Source organism: Oncorhynchus gorbuscha, linkage group LG15, assembly GCF_021184085.1.
Source record: "Oncorhynchus gorbuscha isolate QuinsamMale2020 ecotype Even-year linkage group LG15, OgorEven_v1.0, whole genome shotgun sequence".
Lineage (NCBI taxonomy): Eukaryota > Metazoa > Chordata > Actinopteri > Salmoniformes > Salmonidae > Oncorhynchus > Oncorhynchus gorbuscha.
In genome coordinates this window covers 289109-304073 of record NC_060187.1, presented here as the reverse complement: position 1 = coordinate 304073, position 14965 = coordinate 289109, and the positions used below count along the sequence as shown (strand labels likewise).

General features: G+C 46.8%; 1 protein-coding gene across 1 annotated transcript in view; it reads left to right on the top strand.

The window, feature by feature from the left end:
- Positions 1 to 14965, top strand: part of LOC123997507 (retinoschisin-like) — an 80997-nt gene that overhangs the window by 54288 nt on the left and 11744 nt on the right. The window contains exon 4 of the mRNA XM_046301816.1: positions 9941 to 10082. Within this exon, the coding sequence (XP_046157772.1) occupies positions 9941 to 10082 (142 nt within the window). The remainder of the gene's footprint in view (positions 1 to 9940; positions 10083 to 14965) is intronic.

Below are 14965 nucleotides of genomic sequence, written 5' to 3'. Positions count from 1 at the left end.
TGTTGGGTTAGGGTTAGTACTGTTGGGTTAGGGTTAGTACTGTTGGGTTAGGGTTAGTACTGTTGGGTTGGGATTAGTACTGTTGGGTTAGGGTTAGTACTGTTGGGTTAGGGTTAGTACTGTTGGGTTAGTACTGTTGGGTTGGGGTTAGTACTGTTGGGTTAGTACTGTTGGGTTAGTACTGTTGGGTTAGGGTTAGTACTGTTGGGATAGGGCTAGTACTGTTGGGTTGGGTTAGTACTGTTGGGTTGGGGTTAGTGCTGTTGGGTTAAGGGTTAGTACTGTTGGGTTAGTACTGTTGGGTTGGGGTTAGTGCTGTTGGGTTAGGGTTAGTACTGTTGGGTTAGTACTGTTGGGTTGGGGTTTGTACTGTTGGGTTAGGTTTAGTACTGTTGGGTTAGTACTGTTGGGTTTGGTTAGTACTGTTGGGTTGGGTTAGTACTGTTGGATTAGGGTTAGTACTGTTGGGTTTGGGTTAGTACTGTTGGGTTGGGGTTAGTACTGTTGGCTTGGGATTAGTACTGTTGGGTTAGGGTTAGTACTGTTGGGTTAGGGTTAGTACTGTAGGGTTAGTACTGTTGGGTTAGGGTTAGTACTGTTGGGTTAGGGTTAGTACTGTTGGGTTGGGGTTAGTACTAGTCGCTCTGCATAAGAGCGTCTGCTAAATGACTTAAATGTAATGTAATGTACTGTTGGGTTGGGGTTAGTACTGTTGGGTTGGGGTTAGTACTGTTGGGTTAGTACTGTTGGGTTGGGGTTAGTACTGTTGGGTTAGGGTTAGTACTGTTGGGTTAGGGTTAGTACTGTTGGATTGGGGTTAGTACTGTTGGGTTAGGGTTAGTACTGTTGGGTTAGTACTGTTGGGTTAGTACTGTTGGGTTAGGGTTAGTACTGTTGGGTTAGTACTGTTGGGTTGGGGTTAGTACTGTTGGGTTAGTACTGTTGGGTTAGTACTGTTGGGTTAGGGTTAGTACTGTTGGGTTAGGGCTAGTACTGTTGGGTTGGGTTAGTACTGTTGGGTTGGGGTTAGTGCTGTTGGGTTGGGGTTAGTACTGTTGGGTTAGGGTTAGTACTGTTGGGTTAGGGTTAGTAATGTTGGGTTGGGGTTAGTACTGTTGGGTTGGGGTTAGTACTGTTGGGTTAGGGTTAGTACTGTTGGGTTAGTACTGTTGGATTAGGGTTAGTACTGTTGGGTTAGTACTGTTGGGTTAGGGTTAGTACTGTTGGGTTGGGGTTAGTACTGTTGGGTTAGCTTTAAGGTTAGTACTGTTGGGTTGGGTTAGTACTGTTGGGTTGGGGTTAGTACTGTTGGGTTAGGGTTAGTACTGTTCAGTTAGGGTTAGTACTGTTGGGTTAGTACTGTTGGGTTGGGTTAGTACTGTTGGGTTAGTACTGTTGGGTTAGGGTTAGTACTGTTGGGTTGGGTTAGTACTGTTGGGTTGGGTTAGTACTGTTGGGTTGGGGTTAGTACTGTTGGGTTAGGGTTAGTACTGTTGGGTTGGGTTAGTACTGTTGGGTTGGGGTTAGTACTGTTGGGTTGGGTTAGTACTGTTGGGTTAGGGTTAGGGTTAGTACTGTTGGGTTAGCTTTAGGGTTAGCACTGTTGGGTTAGCTTTAGGGTTAGCACTGTTGGGTTAGCTTTAGGGTTAGTACTGTTGGGTTAGCTTTAGGGTTAGCACTGTTGGGTTAGCTTTAGGGTTAGCACTGTTGGGTTAGCTTTAGGGTTAGCACTGTTGGGTTAGCTGTAGGGTTAGCACTGTTGGGTTAGGTCTAACCTTAACCCTAACTCAGTGGCACCTTTGTAAAGGCTGTCACACTGCCTGCTTCGCGAGCACTGCTTCCCCCTGATTCAACTCATATGGAGACTCATCATGCTAATAAAAAAGGCCTTCTTCAATTGCACAAGTCAATGTGCCCTTGAGCAAGTCACTTAACCCTAGTTGCTTCTGTAAATCGTTCTGGATAACTGTGTTTGCTAATTGACAAAAACAATCAAATAAATTACATTTTATTTTCAAACTTAATGCAATATTCATTCAACTCAGTTTCAAATCATGAAATACAAGTAAAATTGATGAATTCAATGATTCAATTTGTGCATCACAAATTCCAAAATATTACATTCAAATTCAATATCCTAATACAAATTCAAATACAATTTCTGTTGGCACTGAAATCGCTCCATTGGAGAGTCAGGAAGAGAGAAGAAAGAAGGAGAGGTAGCATATGTTGGATGCCATTAGATGATCTCATTACTGTAGTGGCAATGTGATGAACAGATTACGTCCCTAAATAAGCCTGTCACTCAAAAGCCCTACTGCTCCCCGATACTGGGCCCAGGAGCACACGTGACGGAGGGCAGCCTGTGGACTTTGGAGCTGGCAACCATAGTTGATCCATAGTGGATTAGAAGCTGTCTTTTACATAAACAGCTGGTGGGACGACTGACCATCTGCTCCCAGCAGCCTCCCTCTCAGTCTTCCTGCATGCGGTCAGAGAACCCAGTAGCCTCCCTCTCAGTCTCCCTGCATGGGGTCAGAGCACCCAGTAGCCTCCCTCTCAGAGCACCCAGCAGCCTCCCTCTCAGTCTTCCTGCATGCGGTCAGAGAACCCAGCAGCCTCCCTCTCAGTCTTCCTGCATGCGGTCAGAGAACCCAGTAGCCTCCCTCTCAGAGCACACAGCAGCCCCTCTCTCAGCCTACCAGCATGGGGTCAGAGCACCCAGCAGCCTCCCTCTCAGTCTTCCTGCATGCAGTCAGAGAACCCAGTAGCCTCCCTCTCAGTCTCCCTGCATGGGGTCATAGCACCCAGTAGCCTCCCTCTCAGAGCACCCAGCAGACTCTCTCTCAGCCTCCCAGCATGGGTTCAGAGCACCCAGCAGCCCCCCCAGCATATGGTCAGAGCACCCAGCAGCCTCCCAGCATGGGGTCAGAGTAACCAGCAGCCCCCCAGCATGGGGTCAGTACCTGTCCTGGATGTTGAGCCCCCAGCAGCCTCCCTCTTAGCCTCCCAGCATGGGGTCAGAGCACCCAGCAGCATCCCTCTCAGCCTCCCAGCATGGGGTCAGAGAACCCAGCAGCCCCCTAGCATGGGGTCAGAGTATGTCCTGGATGTTGAGCTCCCAGCAGCATTCCTCTCAACCTCCCAGCATGGGGTCAGAACCTGTCCTGGATGTTGAGCTTCCAGCAGCCTCCCTCTCAGCCTCCCAGCATGGGGTCAGATCCTGTCTTGTATGTTGAGCCCCCAGCAGCCTCCCAGCATGGGGTCAGAGAACCCAGCCACCTCCCTCTCAACCTCCCAGCATGGGGTCAGAGCCTGTCCTGGATGTTGAGCTTTCAGCAGCCTCCCTCTCAGCCTTCTAGCATGGGGTCAGATCCTGTCTTGTATGTTGAGCCCCCAGCAGCCTCCCTTTCAGCCTCCCAGCATGAGGTCAGATCATGTACAGGATGTTGAGCTCCCAGCAGCCTCCCTCTCAGCCTCCCAGCATGGGGTCAGAGCATCCAGCAGCCCCCCCGCATGGGGTCAGACCACCCAGCAGCTCCCCAGCATGGGGTCAGAGCACCCAGCAGCCTCCCAGCATGAGGTCAGAGTACCCAGCAGCCCCCCAGCATGGGGTCAGTGCCTGTCCTGGATGTTGAGCCCCCAGCAGCCTCCCTCTCAGCCTCCCAGTATGGGGTCAGAGAACCCAGCAGCGTCCCTCTAAGCCTCCCAGCATGGGGCAGAGCACCCAGCAGCCCCCCAGCATGGGGTCAGAGACGGTCCTGGATGTTGAGCCCCCAGCAGCCTCCCTCTCAGCCTCCCAGCATGGGGTCAGAACCTGTCTTGTATGTTGAGCCCCCAGCAGCCTCCCTCTCAGCCTCCCAGCATGGGGTCAGAGAAACCAGCAGCCTCCCAGCATGGGGTCAGAGCACCCAGCAGCCTCCCTCTCAGCCTCCAAGCATGGGGTCAGAGCCTGTCCTGGATGTTGATCCCCCAGCAGCCTCCCTCTCAGCCTCCCAGCATGTGGTCAGAGCCTGTCCTGGATGTTGAGCCCCCAGCAGCCTCCCCCTCAGCCTCCCAGCATGTGGTCAGAGCCTGTCTTGGATGTTGATGTCCCAGCAGCCTCCCTCTCAGCCTCCCAGCATGGGGTCAGAGCCTGTCCTGGATGTTGAGGTCCCAGCAGCCTCCCTCTCAGCCTCCCAGCATGGGTCAGAACCTGTCTTGTATGTTGAGCCCCAAGCAGCCCCCCTCTCAGCCTCCCAGCATGTGGTCATTGCATGTCCTGGGTGTTGATCCCCCAGCAGCCTCCCTCCCAGCCTCCCAGCATGTGGTCAGAGCCTGTCCTGGATGTTGAGGTCCCAGCAGCCTCCCTCTCAGCCTCCCAGCATGGGGTCAGAACCTGTCTTGTATGTTGAGCCCCCAGCAGCCTCCCTCTCAGCCTCCCAGCATGGGGTCAGAGCCTGTCCTGGATGTTGAGCCCCCAGCAGCCTCCCTCTCAGCATAGCTTGTCCTGGATGTTGAGGTCCCAGCAGCCTCCCTCTCAGCCTCCCAGCATGGGTCAGAACCTGTCTTGTATGTTGAGCCCCCAGTAACCTCCCTCTCAGCCTCCCAGCATGGGGTCAGAGCCTGTCCTGGATGTTGAGCCCCCAGCAGCCTCCCTCTCAGCCTCATAGCTTGTCCTGGATGTTGAGCCCCCAGCAGAAATATATAAATATTAGGATGAGCAATGTCGGAGTGGCATTGACTAAAATACTGTTGTGACGTTGTATTAGTTAATGTGACGACTGTTGCTCATCGAACGATTAAAGGTTTCTAATTATGTGATTAAATGAATCAAGCAATTATTAACTCATTAACCTGGGGCACCATGGGAAAATTAGTTTTTATTGAGTTTCTATTTCCCAAATTAACTCAAAGAATATCAGAATATCGATTTTACAACAGTCGCTAATTAATCCGTTTCCTCTACAGTCTCGTTCTGAACGTTGCATAATCCGGGAATCTGCATGGACCCGGGTCCCACCAATGAGTTCGGACCCAGGTCCCACCAATGAGTTCGGACCCGGGTCCCACCAATGAGTTCGGACCCGGGTCCCACCAATGAGTTCGGACCCGGGTCCCACCAATGAGTTCGGACCCGGGTCCCACCAATGAGTTCGGACCCGGGTCCCACCAATGAGTTCGGACCCGGGTCCCACCAATGAGTTCGGACCCGGGTCCCACCAATGAGTTCGGACCCGGGTCTCACCAATGAGTTCGGACCCGGGTCTCACCAATGAGTTAGTACCCGGGTCTCACCAATGAGTTCACATCCGGGTCTCACCAATGAGTTCGTACCACACCAATCTTAGTTGAGTATTTATTTACTAGAAAGCTAAAATGATGATAAAATATACACATACACAAAAACAGTCTAGGCTATTGATTAGAACTTAGTATAACGGGCCAACACACTCAGGCGCGTGTTACCCACAATGGGGATTTAAAAGAGAGAGAAAAAGATAAAGTACACGAGAGAAATATACATTTGGGTGCATTTGACAGCTATGCTTATTTTAACCCTAGCCTAGCCCCAAACTGCCGCTCTTATGGGTCAGAATATAATGATGTAATTACGTGTGGGAGGTCTCAGATGGGAAGCTCCTCGTGGACTGTTTAGGCTTCTCAATGATGCACTTCTCCAGCGCAACTCTCTGGTTGTCCTCACAATGTCAGGGTCCTTTTGGCTTAGTGGTCTGTTCCCTCACCCTTGCTCTGGAAGGGGTCTTCTGAGGACAGACAGCTCTGTAGCTCAGAGCTCACAGCGTAGGAATGAAACAGTGTAGATACCACGATTCGATGGAGAGTGGAGGCTAGGTGGTCCAGCTTGAATTCACCCGCTTAGACACAACTACTCATCCGTAGCTTGGGTAGAAAAAACCTTGTGTTGCATTTTGGGTTCGTTGACTTTTTAGACCATGGCTACAGCTTGGGTCACTGAGTCTGATATGTTCATTCTTAACTCACAGGTCTTATACCCTCGGGTCAGAAATTGGAGTAACTGGGCGTACCAAGTTAAGAGGCAAGGTCTAGATTTGACTCAAATCCAATTTTAGACAACTAACTTCACATTTCATCTTTACCAAAACATTCTCTTTGATTTGGACATTTTCCACACAACGTACAATGTATAAACATCAAGCATATGCATAGGAAAACTCTTAATGTTTTCGTAATAATGTAATCTATTAACCTTTAATAACAAAACAAAAATTACATACATTTTCATATTCCATCTTTCGTCATGACCACCATTGTGGCTGACGGAAACCATTGTTCCAAAGTCCCTTTATGCCCGACAAGCATCACCACACTGGATGGTTCCGACCTTGAATATGTGGACACCTATAAGTACCTAGGTGTCATGGCTAGACTGCAAACTCTCCTTCCAGACCCATATCAAACATCTCCAATCGAAAATCAAATCAAGAGTCGGCTTTCTATTCCGCAACAAAGCCTCCTTCACTCACGCTGCCAAGCTTACCCTAGTAAAACTGACTATCCTACCGATCCTCGACTTCGGCGATGTCATCTACAAAATTGCTTCCAACACTCTTCTCAGAAAACTGGATGCAGTTTATCACAATGCCATCCGTTTTGTCACTAAAGCACCTTATACTACCCACCACTGCGACTTGTATGCTCTAGTCGGCTGGCCCTCGCTACATATTCGTCGCCAGACCCACTGGCTCCAGGTCATCTACAAGGCCATGCTAGGTAAAGCTCCGCCTTATCTCAGTTCACTGGTCACGATGGCAACACCCATCCGTAGCACGCGCTCCAGCAGGTGTATCTCACTGATCATCCCTAAAGCCAACACCTCATTTGGCCGCCTTCCGTTCCAGTACTCTGCTGCCTGTGACTGGAACGAATTGCAAAAATCGCTGAAGTTGGAGACTTTTATCTCCCTCACCAACATCAAACATCAGCTATCTGAGCAGCTAACCGATCGCTGCAGCTGTACATAATCTATTGGTAAATATCCCACCCATTTTCACCTACCTCATCCCCACAGTTTTTATTGATTTACTTTTCTGCTCTTTTGCACACCAATATCTCTACCTGTACATGGTCATCTGATCATTTATCACTCCAGTGTTAATCGCAATATTGTAATTATTCGCCTACCTCCTCATGCCTTTTGCACACATTGTATATAGAATCCCCTTTTTTTCTACTGTGTTATTGACTTGTTAATTGTTTACTCCATGTGTAACTCTGTGTTGTCTGTTCACACTGCTATGCTTTATCTTGGCCAGGTCGCAGTTGTAAATGAGAACTTGTTCTCAACTAGCCTACCTGGTTAAATAAAGGTGAAATAAAAAATATCTAAAAAATATTTAATGTTTAATGTTCTGAGGCTGGTTCTCCATAGTGAGAAGACAAAGGACTGTTGTCTGTGGCCTAAGATTTACCATGGGCGTGAGGGGTCATTAAAAAAACACATTGTCAGACCCCTAGATCTCTCCTCTGTTGGGCGTGAGAGATAATCTGTAGGGTTGTGGTCTCTTGTAACCGGACCTGATCAGGACAGTCATGACAATACAGTATAATAGAATACAGTATATACATATGAGATTAGTAAAGCAGTATGTAAACATTATTAAAGCGACCAGTGATTCCATGTTTATGTATATAGGGCAGCAGCATTTAAGTTGCAGGGTTGAGTAACTGGGTGGTACCCTGATAGTGATAGCTATTTAACAGTCTGATTGTAACGCGGGGCGAAGCAAGCGAACCCAAGTGCAGACTCAGACGGGGAGACAGGGATAAGGTAACTAAGGTATTTATTGAAAAGCGGGGGGAGATGGGGTGCAGGCCAGGGGGAGCTGGGGCAGGTAGCAGGGAACCAGGAACTGGGGCTGAGGCTGGGGCAAGTGGAGAAAGGGCAGGCTAAGCAAGTCCGGAGCGGAATCCAAGGAAGCAGTGGAGCAGGGTTCCTGGGCAGAGAAGCAGGATTGACGTAACAAGGGATTGGACACAGGAACCAGTCAGAGCAGATGGAACTGTAGAGGGGAGAAAAGCAGCGTCGGGCTAGCGAAAAACAGGCACAACAAGATAACAAGATCTATGCGGGAACAAACGGCTGACTGAGCAGGGGCTACGAACTGGCAGCGTGGAAGTGGCAGGGTTCAGTATTTGTAGATGCTTTGATTATGGAACAGGTTGCAACTGCCACCACTCACACAATCACACACACACACACAGGTCTAATGTCCATTGCTCGTGTTTCTTGGCCCAAGCAAGTCTGTTCGTCTTATTGGTGTCCTTTAGTAGTGGTTTCTTTGCAGCAATTCGACCTGGTTCTCGCAGTCTCCTCTGAACAGTTGATGTTGAGATGTGTCTGTTACTTGAACTCTGTGAAGCAGAGGGGAGGTATGTGAGGTGACGTAGGCTCCCTCTGCTGGCATTTCGGGAGCTGGGCACCCCGACACGGACAGATCTAAGTGAAGGTAATTAGAGGAAAGTGCCAACCAGCCATGTAGGCTAAATAAAAGGAGCACGATGGCACACCACTAGAGAGAAGGGAGAGAGAGAAGGGAGAGAGAGAAGGGAGAGAGACAGACACCAGTCAAGAGAGAGAAGGAAGACCGAGCAAAACCTAAGTTATTTCTTTGATATATTTATTTTCTGTCTTAGTAAAGTTGTTTTTCGGACTAAAGCCTCTCTGTATCTGTGTCAATCTCTGGAGGCTCAACCCAACACCCCACAGTTTACCACATTATCCTCTGCAGCAGAGAACTCTGGGTCTTCCTTTCCTGTGGCGGTCCTCATGACAGCCAGTGACTGCGACTGCACTTGAAGAAACTTTAAAAGTTCTTGAAATGTCTGGGTTGACTGACCTTCATGTCTTAAAGCAATGATGGACTCTTTGCTTAATGGAGCTGTTCTTGCCATAATATGGACTTGGTCTTTTACCAAATAGGGCTATCTTCTGTATACCAACCCTACTTTGTCACAACAAAACTGATTGGCTCAAACGCATTAAGAAAGACAGAAATTCCAAAAATGTACTTTTAACAAGACTCACCTGATAATTGAAATGCATTCCAGGTGACTACCTCATGAAGCTGGTTGAAAGAATGCCAAGAGTGTGCAAAGCTGTCATCAAGGCAAAAGGGTGGCTACTTTGAATAATCTCAAATATAACATATTTTGATTTGTTTATCACTTTTTTGGTTACTACATGATTCCATATGTGTTATTTCATAGTGTTGATGTCTTCACTATTATTCAACAATATAGAAAATAGTAAAAATAAAGAAAAAACCTTGCAAGAGTAGGTGTGTCCAAAATTTGACTGGTACTGTATGTATATATAAGGGAGATTGGAAATGATGCAGACATTGATAGAAGCCACAATCTATGTGCAATATTAAATCTGATCTACCCCATAAAAAAACAAAATCACTCATATTACACTGAGCTCTGTGGTATGAAGGACCCTTACATGGTGAAGGTGACAGCAATGTTTCCTGTAGTTGAAGAACGACCACTGTGCATTCAGCTAAATGTACCAGATTGATGTCCAGCCAACATATACATGCACAGAGAGCATGATGTGAGCCACAATACTTTACATCCAACAGGAACAGACTGGCAGAGACAAACCCCAGCAGGAGATTTTCACAGAATCTCAAACATCTGTAAATCTCTGTAAACATTTGCCGTTGATCAACTTCCCAGATTGCCTCTCTGTGTCACGCTAGGATAGCATCAGGGGTTTGATGGAGTGTTACGCAACACTAGGAGCTCTGACATTTTAACGTTTCATAACCAGATTAGATACCGTGCTCTGATTGGTACCACTCCAACTGTAAGAATACAAATGAGATTGTGAAAAATGTTATGTTGAAAATAGACTCTTCTGCAATGTGCCATAGATAGATGAGTTGTTAAACAGTGTGCCTGTGCTCCACAGAGTGTCTCTATCACAAGCCCCTGGGATTCGAGGCTGGTTCAGTGGCACCGGACCAGATTAGCTGTTCTAACCAGGAAGAGTACAGTGGCTGGTATTCGTCCTGGACCTCCAACAGGGCACGACTCAACAGCCAGGGCTTCGGGTCAGTGCTGCTGTCTATACTCATGTCCTATCTGTCTGTCTGTCTGTTCATAATACTGTCGTCCCATAGAGTTTCCCGGTTTCACTTCATACACTCACATTGTCAAAGATCTCTTAACCATCCTCAGAAGAGCTTGGTGGTTCATATGTGCTTGTGGTCACATTGTCAAAGATCTCTTAACCATCCTCAGAAGAGCTTGGTGGTTCATATGTGCTTGTGGTCACATTTTCAAAGATCGCTTAACCATCCTCAGAAGAGCTTGGTGGTTAATATGTGCTTGTGGTCACATTGTCAAAGATCTCTTAACCATCCTCAGAATAGCTTGGTGGTTAATATGTGCTTGTGGTCACATTTTGCAACAAGGATCTGTTGTACCTCAGGTGTCATAATAATATAATAATAATAATAATAATCATAATCATAATCTTGGTGTTGTCCTTCTATATTATAATGTGTATATTGGTCTCCTGTCCTAAATCAGGTGTATGCATCACAATGTGTAGGACCCTCTCTCCTCTCCAGGGGAGTAAACTAAAAGCAGGATCCATGTGTATGACCCTCTCTCCTCTCCAGGGGAGTAAACTAAAAGCAGGATCCATGTGTATGACCCTCTGTCCTCTCCAGGGACATAAACTAAAAGCAGGATCCATGTGTATGACCCTCTGTCCTCTCCAGGGACATAAACTACAAGCAGGATCCATGTGAATGACCCTCTCTCCTCTCCAGGGACATAAACTAAAAGCAGGATCCATGTGTATGACCCTCTCTCCTCTCCAGGGGAGTAAACTACAAGCAGGATCCATGTGTAGGACCCTCTCTCCTCTCCAGTGTGGTAAACTACAAGCAGGATGCATGTGTAGGACCCTCTCTCCTCTCCAGGGGAGTAAACTACAAGCAGGATCCATGTGTATGACCCTCTCTCCTCTCCAGGGGAGTAAACTACAAGCAGGATCCATGTGTATGACCCTCTGTCCTCTCCAGGGACATAAACTACAAGCAGGATCCATGTGTATGACCCTCTCTCCTCTCCAGGGGAGTAAACTAAAAGCAGGATCCATGTGTATGACCCTCTGTCCTCTCCAGGGGAGTAAACTACAAGCAGGATCCATGTGTATGACCCTCTCTCCTCTCCAGGGGAGTAAACTAAAAGCAGGATCCATGTGTATGACCCTCTGTCCTCTCCAGGGGAGTAAACTAAAAGCAGGATCCATGTGTATGACCCTCTCTCCTCTCCAGGGGAGTAAACTACAAGCAGGATCCATGTGTATGACCCTCTCTCCTCTCCAGGGGAGTAAACTAAAAGCAGGATCCATGTGTATGACCCTCTCTCCTCTCCAGGGGAGTAAACTACAAGCAGGATCCATGTGTATGACCCTCTGTCCTCTCCAGTGTGGTAAACTACAAGCAGGATCCATGTGTATGACCCTCTCTCCTCTCCAGTGTGGTAAACTACAAGCAGGATCCATGTGTAGGACCCTCTCTCCTCTCCAGGGGAGTAAACTAAAAGCAGGATCCATGTGTATGACCCTCTCTCCTCTCCAGGGGAGTAAACTAAAAGCAGGATCCATGTGTATGACCCTCTCTCCTCTCCAGTGTGGTAAACTACAAGCAGGATCCATGTGTAGGACCCTCTCTCCTCTCCAGTGTGGTAAACTACAAGCAGGATCCATGTGTAGGACCCTCTCTCCTCTCCAGGGGAGTAAACTACAAGCAGGATCCATGTGTATGACCCTCTCTCCTCTCCAGTGTGGTAAACTACAAGCAGGATCCATGTGTAGGACCCTCTCTCCTCTCCAGGGGAGTAAACTACAAGCAGGATCCATGTGTATGACCCTCTCTCCTCTCCAGGGGAGTAAACTACAAGCAGGATCCATGTGTATGACCCTCTGTCCTCTCCAGGGACATAAACTACAAGCAGGATCCATGTGAATGACCCTCTCTCCTCTCCAGGGACATAAACTAAAAGCAGGATCCATGTGTATGACCCTCTCTCCTCTCCAGTGTGGTAAACTACAAGCAGGATCCATGTGTATGACCCTCTGTCCTCTCCAGGGGAGTAAACTACAAGCAGGATCCATGTGTATGACCCTCTCTCCTCTCCAGGGGAGTAAACTACAAGCAGGATCCATGTGTATGACCCTCTGTCCTCTCCAGGGACATAAACTACAAGCAGGATCCATGTGTATGACCCTCTCTCCTCTCCAGGGGAGTAAACTAAAAGCAGGATCCATGTGTATGACCCTCTGTCCTCTCCAGGGGAGTAAACTACAAGCAGGATCCATGTGTATGACCCTCTCTCCTCTCCAGGGGAGTAAACTACAAGCAGGATCCATGTGTATGACCCTCTCTCCTCTCCAGGGGAGTAAACTAAAAGCAGGATCCATGTGTATGACCCTCTCTCCTCTCCAGGGGAGTAAACTACAAGCAGGATCCATGTGTATGACCCTCTGTCCTCTCCAGTGTGGTAAACTACAAGCAGGATCCATGTGTATGACCCTCTCTCCTCTCCAGTGTGGTAAACTACAAGCAGGATCCATGTGTAGGACCCTCTCTCCTCTCCAGGGGAGTAAACTAAAAGCAGGATCCATGTGTATGACCCTCTCTTCTCTCCAGGGGAGTAAACTAAAAGCAGGATCCATGTGTATGACCCTCTCTCCTCTCCAGGGGAGTAAACTAAAAGCAGGATCCATGTGTATGACCCTCTCTCCTCTCCAGTGTGGTAAACTACAAGCAGGATCCATGTGTAGGACCCTCTCTCCTCTCCAGTGTGGTAAACTACAAGCAGGATCCATGTGTAGGACCCTCTCTCCTCTCCAGGGGAGTAAACTACAAGCAGGATCCATGTGTATGACCCTCTCTCCTCTCCAGTGTGGTAAACTACAAGCAGGATCCATGTGTAGGACCCTCTCTCCTCTCCAGGGGAGTAAACTACAAGCAGGATCCATGTGTATGACCCTCTCTCCTCTCCAGTGTGGTAAACTACAAGCAGGATCCATGTGTAGGACCCTCTCTCCTCTCCAGGGGAGTAAACTAAAAGCAGGATCCATGTGTATGACCCTCTGTCCTCTCCAGTGTGGTAAACTACAAGCAGGATCCATGTGTAGGACCCTCTCTCCTCTCCAGGGGAGTAAACTAAAAGCAGGATCCATGTGTATGACCCTCTCTCCTCTCCAGGGGAGTAAACTACAAGCAGGATCCATGTGTATGACCCTCTGTCCTCTCCAGGGGAGTAAACTACAAGCAGGATCCATGTGTATGACCCTCTCTCCTCTCCAGGGGAGTAAACTACAAGCAGGATCCATGTGTATGACCCTCTGTCCTCTCCAGGGGAGTAAACTACAAGCAGTAGTTACATATATCTGTATTAGAAAGACCAGCTTAAAATGGGCATGGTCTAATGGACTCAACAACCAAAAAACAACCAAAAAGTTAGCTCGCTATCTCATTGATCCTGCTTTATAGTATACACCCCAGGTTGTATATTAGAACTAGGGGTGTCAATAGATTTAAATGATTCATCAAGAAAATCATACGATTATCTGAAGTTATTCAAGATTAATTGTATGATTTTCTGTAGTTAATAAAGATCTTTTTTTTTTTTATTATTCAAATTTGACCCTAATTTAAAAAACATCATATTGGGTTGTAGTTGTAATTTATTTGATTATATCCAGGAAGAAAACCCTATTCCAAGACAACTCTATTCCAAGACAACTCTATTCCAAGACAACTCTATTCCAAGACAACTCTATTCCAAGACAACCCTATTCCAAGACAACTCTATTCCAAGACAACCCTATTCCAAGACAACCCTATTCCAAGACAACCCTATTCCAAGACAACCCTATTCCAAGACAACTCTATTCCAAGACAAACTATTCCAAGACAACTCTATTCCAAGACAACTCTATTCCAAGACAACTCTATTCCAAGACAACTCTATTCCAAGACAACTCTATTCCAAGACAACCCTATTCCAAGACAACCCTATTCCAAGACAACTCTATTCAACCCTATTCCAAGACAACTCTATTCCAAGACAACTCTATTTCAAGACAACCCTATTCCAAGACAACTCTATTCCAAGACAACCCTATTCCACGACAACCCTATTCCAAGACAACCCTATTCCAAGACAACTCTATTCCAAGACAACCCTATTCCACGACAACCCTATTCCACGACAACCCTATTCCACGACAACTCTATTAAATATCATACAAACGTTACAGTCAGAAACATTTCCATGTTCTACAACATGTTAAATATCATACAGCTATTAGATCTAGTCTAGGATACTGGTCCATGTTCTACAACATGTTAAATATCATACAGCTATTAGATCTAGTCTAGGATACTGGTCCATGTTCTACAACATGTTAAATATCATACAGCTATTAGATCTAGTCTAGGATACTGGTCCATGTTCTACAACATGTTAAATATCATACAGCTATTAGATCTAGTCTAGGATACTGGTCCATGTTCTACAACATGTTAAATATCATACAGCTATTAGATCTAGGATACTGGTCCATGTTCTACAACATGTTAAATATCATACAGCTATTAGATCTAGTCTAGGATACTGGTCCATGTTCTACAACATGTTAAATATAATACAGCTATTAGATCTAGTCTAGGATACTGGTCCATGTTCTACAACATGTTAAATATCATACAGCTATTAGATCTAGTCTAGGATACTGGTCCATGTTCTACAACATGTTAAATATAATACAGCTATTAGATCTAGGATACTGGTCCATGTTCTACAACATGTTAAATATCATACAGCTATTAGATCTAGTCTAGGATACTGGTCCATGTTCTACAACATGTTAAATATCATACAGCTATTAGATCTAGGATACTGGTCCATG